We start from the raw sequence: 5,025 nt of genomic DNA, 5'->3' as shown, positions 1-5,025 counted from the left end.
TGATTGTTTTTATGGCAAAAACAACTGTTTGGATATGACTGAAATTGCAAAGAAATAAATTTTATATCGTCAAAACTCAAAACAGTAAGCCGTATTCAATAGCACATATTTTTTACCTGAATTCAATAACACATATTGAAAGAAAGTATGTGAATCACAAGCTTAAAATCACCAATTTTCCCAGTCCTTCCTTCAAAGTTCGGAGCTACCATGCATCACAAAATAAACAATTTACAAAACAGAATATCAAAAATATGACAAATAACCAAAATGATAAATTTCAGCAGTTCATTCATGAATTCTCAATCCTGTGCCATACTAAGACGAGCACCCCCAATCAGACCCAAAATCCAAAGCTTCAAATCCAATAATCTTCTTGCACCACAAACAAAAAACTCAACAAAAACAAAACTATGAAGAGCCTATGCATCATATTTATTACTGTTCTTGAGTTCCTTCTCTAACTTCTTCATTAATGCAGAGAGCCTCCCAAGCTCCCCCCCCCCCCCAAGCATTAAGTCTGTCAAGGTTTGAAACATTGTTTTGCTTAGCGACAATAATTCCTAAACATTTTAAGCATAAATCTATGATTGGAAAAAACTCTAAATATTAGTAAAATACGTAATATTGAATAAATTAATTATTATTTTCGTACATCAATATAAAATTAAAATGAATAGCAAAACAAGATATAAATAATGTAATTTATTGAAAAAATTGAAAATTACACAGTCTGGAAGCAGGCATCACAAGGGGCTATGTTGGCCGTTTAAGTGAGGAGTAATAAAAAGTGAACATTTATCATGCGAAGGAACTTCAAAAACAGAACATTTTCAATCTTTTAATTATAACTTAGCCACATTTGTTGGGGTAATGACGCAAATATTGAGTGTGTCAAAGGGCAAAACAATATATTACTGACAATAATTCCTAAACTTTTTTTTAAGCTCAGATCCATAGTTAAAAACACTCTAAATATTATTAAAATAACAAATATTTTTGCTCTATATGGCATGTTTTGAATTAATTCATCTTTAAAAAGCATCAAAATGAAAATAAAATGAATGGCAAGCCACAATATAAATAATACAATTTATTAAAAAAATGAAAATTACACGGGTTTGAGAGCTGGCATCACAAGAATGGAAAGCGAACACATCGCCGGGAAAAAGGCTTAAATATATTAATCTTAGATTAGGTTGGAAATCTGACAAATAAAAGTTCCAAAGTTGTCTACAAGGAGATGCTTCATAATAGGGTAGCATGATGATCATGAATCAACATAATTTAAACATTACTCTCGCAAAACTCATTTTTGATATCTGGATCTAGTAATGTTTCTTATCGAAACTGTGATATTTTAGGATTAAAATGCAATTTTAATAACAAAGTTTATCCTAAAGAACACTGGATACCATAAAGTTTACTTGGATGTAGAATTGATACACATGAAGTTGTCAAAAGAGGACATTTAACACGAACACTAAACCATTAACATCCGTTAGTTTACCATTAGACGGGCTCATAAAGTCAATTTTAAATTTCATTTTTAACAACAAAGTTAATATCAAGGGATATTGGGCACCATAAAGTTTACTTAGGTGTAAAAATATATATAAACTTTCTAAAATGAGAAAAACAACAAAATTATTCAACTCCGATAAACGTCTATTAATTTTAATTCTTTTTGGTCTTATCAAATGTCATATTTTCTCTTCATCAATTTTTATTTCCAAGTTGATCCATCTTTCTCTCATCATAGTTAGCACACACTCTCTCTGTTATGTCATTTTCTCAGCCTCCAAGCCTTTTATAGGTATTTACACAAAACGATGTCTTTCCCTTCTAAGATATGAGGTTCATTGCTTGCATCCAAGTACTACCTCTTGTCCTTATGCTCTGGTTAGATAGAAAGAAAAGTTGAGAAGAAAGAAAATGAGAGGAGAGAAAATAGAGAGAAGAAAAAACTAAAGGAAAGTTGTCATCATCCTTCTTGCTTGGATGGATGAGAGAAAATAAAGAAGAGAGAAAATTAGTAAATATCTAAATGACTAAAATATCCTTATCAAAATATATCATATTTAAAATTAAATTAAATTAAACTAAATATTGTAATATAAAAATTATACTGACATTAGCATTATCAAATAATTTAAAATCAAGTTATTTGATTTATAGATTTTTTCATATTATTATGTTTTAAAACCAAATTATTTAATAAAAACATTGTTTTAAATATAATAAAAGAAGATAAATATAGAGAGGAAGAGAGAGGAGGGATAATCATGAAAATCTTGTTTCCCATTCCAAATCTCTCCATATATGGAGAGAAAATAAGGCATGGGACCCATCTTATTTTCTCTTTCACTTTTCCTTCTTCCCATATTTTCTTCCCTATCCAAGCAAGGGAAAACTTATTTCTCTCCATGTTTTTCTTTCTAGTTTTCTTGTCTCCCCAATTTTCTCTCAATCAAAGCAAGGAATTGATATAGGACGTAATAGACTAATTTGAGGAGATTAAAAAAAATTAAATAAATTATTTTAAAGTGTTATATTTATCATTTTTCCAATTTAATTGGTTTGGCTTATAAACTAATATATAATCTAATAATATATATAAATATTTTTGAGAGATCATATACCATATGCTATTTTTAAGTAATTGTTTTACTTCAATTTTTTTTTCCAAATTAGTTCATTATACTAAGGAGAAGAGGAAGTAAGAATAAATAAAGAGAAAATGTGATATTTCATAGGATCTAAAAGAATAAAGTTAACTGATGTTTTTGAGAGTTGAAAAATTTTGTTATTTTCTCCCTTTTCAGAAAGTTTATGTATATTTTTAAGCCCAAATAAATTTCATGTTGCTTAGTGCCCCTTGATATAAATTTCGTTGTTAAAAATATAACTTAAAACTGACTTCATGAAGCCCTCTAATGGTAAACTAATGGACGTTAATGGCATAATGTCAAATGTCCCATTTTAACAACTTCATATATATTTTTGCACAAAAATAAATTTTATGGTGCCCAATACCTCTTAATGTAAATTTTTTTATTAAAATTACACCTTAACTCTATATTTTATGTCATTCTTAATCTTTATTTTATGAGGGATATTCATCTAATTTAACCAGTTTTGATCTAGAGAAGAGAAAATCAGGATCTTTATGTAGATGATAGGTGTATATGTTGATTGAGAATTTTCCTTCAGCAAATGTCCTTAAATCCTACTAATAAATGTTCACCAGCATTAAACTATACCTGTCAGAATTTATATTTAACTTGAGCTGCAAAGGGTCCTCTTGTTTCTTCTTGCGCATAAATTTGAGTTGCAGTGGGTGACAGATGAAGTTATCATGAGATTTGTTGGATTTAGTAGTAGCCAACCCCAACTGCAATGCCAGTCCCAGGGGAGCAGGTTGAGAGATCCAAGAATTGTTGAGCCGCTTTGTGGGAGGGACTCCATCTTCAACACCTATATCAGCAACCCTCTTTCTTTTTTGACCCGACCCAGGCTCTGACTCCGAGTCATATATTACGTGTACTCCACATGCTTCAAGAGGGACTTTGTGGTTGCAATACATCTTTCCATGATCCCGCCATTCCAGAAAGAATTCACATGAAATCTTAACATCATCACCTGTTCTAGTACCAAATGGGAACCCCTTCCTGGGCCATATAAATACATGGTCTGAATCCAATTCATAAAGACGTTATTATTATAAGGTGAGGACTTGGTCACAATATCATCACAAGTGATATAACAGGTGACGAGAGGGCGCTGTCCCAGTGATCTGAGATGACGATGAGGAGCAACACAACAAAACAATATGCCAATTGCTCGTTCAAGATTGCAAGTGAATTGGATAGTATTGGAAGCCTCTGTCATGAATTGGATAGTATTGGAAGCCTCTGTCATTTGTTTATATTTCATCCACTTTGGAACTCTGTTTCCTGGGTAACGAGCTAAATCAAGGTAATTAAATGCAGTCCCACAAGCTGAAGTCAGTGAGAAATGAGTTGATTCCTCAATAAAGCCAAGCGAACACTCATCCAACTTTACACAGTTTTTGAATTGAAACCAACACGGACTGAAAACTAGAGAGTCAGAGGATACAGTCTCCAATAAAGTGCAATCATTGGCATCTAATGCTTTAAGCATGGGAGGAAGTCCAAGTATCGACTTAAGCCTTTTGCAGCCAAATAGGTAAATGCCTGTCAAGCTTGAAAGATGGCTGACGCAAGGTGGCAATGTCTCTACACCACTACGTTGCAATGATAAATTTTGTAACCTTGTTAAGCACTTGATATTGCCAGGGATTTCCGACAAGTAACTCCATCCGTCCAAACATAGTATTTCTAAATTACGCCAAGCATAAAAAAGGGAGCGCAGCTCCTCTGTGTGAATTTCCTGCTTGAAATCAAGAACCTGAAACTCCGTAAGATTTGTCAAGCAACACAGCTCCTTTATTGGAAGACTCCTCAATCTTTCACCGTGAAGAATTAAAAGACTTCTAAGCTTTGTGAAACGTCCGATTGGCAAATCCAATATTTCAAGTCTAGTTTCTCGAAGATATATGGTTTCCAATTTATTTGATGACAAACAAAATTTCTTGAGGCCACATCCGCTAGCTTGGAGATCGGAGAGGGATTCTAAATGAGTCTCACTTTCAAGACTCTCTAATTCATGGCAATGATCTACATCCAATTTAACAAGAGTGTGGAGAGATAAAATGGATGGATGAACACTCCTCAAACTTGAACAATCACAGAGATCTACGTTTTCAAGCTTATGTGCCATAGAAAAATCAGGCAATTCCATCAATTTGTGGCATAGACACAAATTTATCGTCCTTAGATTCACAAGATCCTGTATTTACAATGAAAACGAAAAAAAAATTACCCCAAAGGCCCTAATAGATTAAATTTGACTGAACCTATATAAAATTTAGATTAGTATATATATAAGTACCTGCACTCCATCCCAAAGCTTTGTAACATTACTTCGATTTATTCGTAGTTC

The 5,025-nt window shown here is 32.4% G+C and overlaps 1 protein-coding gene across 1 annotated transcript; it reads right to left on the bottom strand.

The window, feature by feature from the left end:
- Nucleotides 1-3,263: 3,263 nt before the first annotated feature.
- LOC114730645 (disease resistance-like protein DSC1) lies at nt 3,264-4,824 on the bottom strand (the record flags this gene model as incomplete). The annotated part of the gene is made up of 2 exons (XM_028917757.1): nt 3,768-4,824; nt 3,264-3,693 (listed from the first exon to the last, which is right to left on the bottom strand). Coding segments are annotated over exons 1-2 (1,487 nt in total), but the record flags the coding sequence as incomplete, so codon positions are not given.
- Nucleotides 4,825-5,025: the final 201 nt, after the last annotated feature.

This window comes from Neltuma alba, unplaced genomic scaffold, assembly GCF_004799145.2.
Source record: "Neltuma alba isolate B1F8T4 unplaced genomic scaffold, ASM479914v2 tig00012750_pilon, whole genome shotgun sequence".
Classification (NCBI taxonomy): Eukaryota; Viridiplantae; Streptophyta; class Magnoliopsida; order Fabales; family Fabaceae; genus Neltuma; species Neltuma alba.
This window is presented reverse-complemented; position numbering and strand designations above follow the sequence as displayed.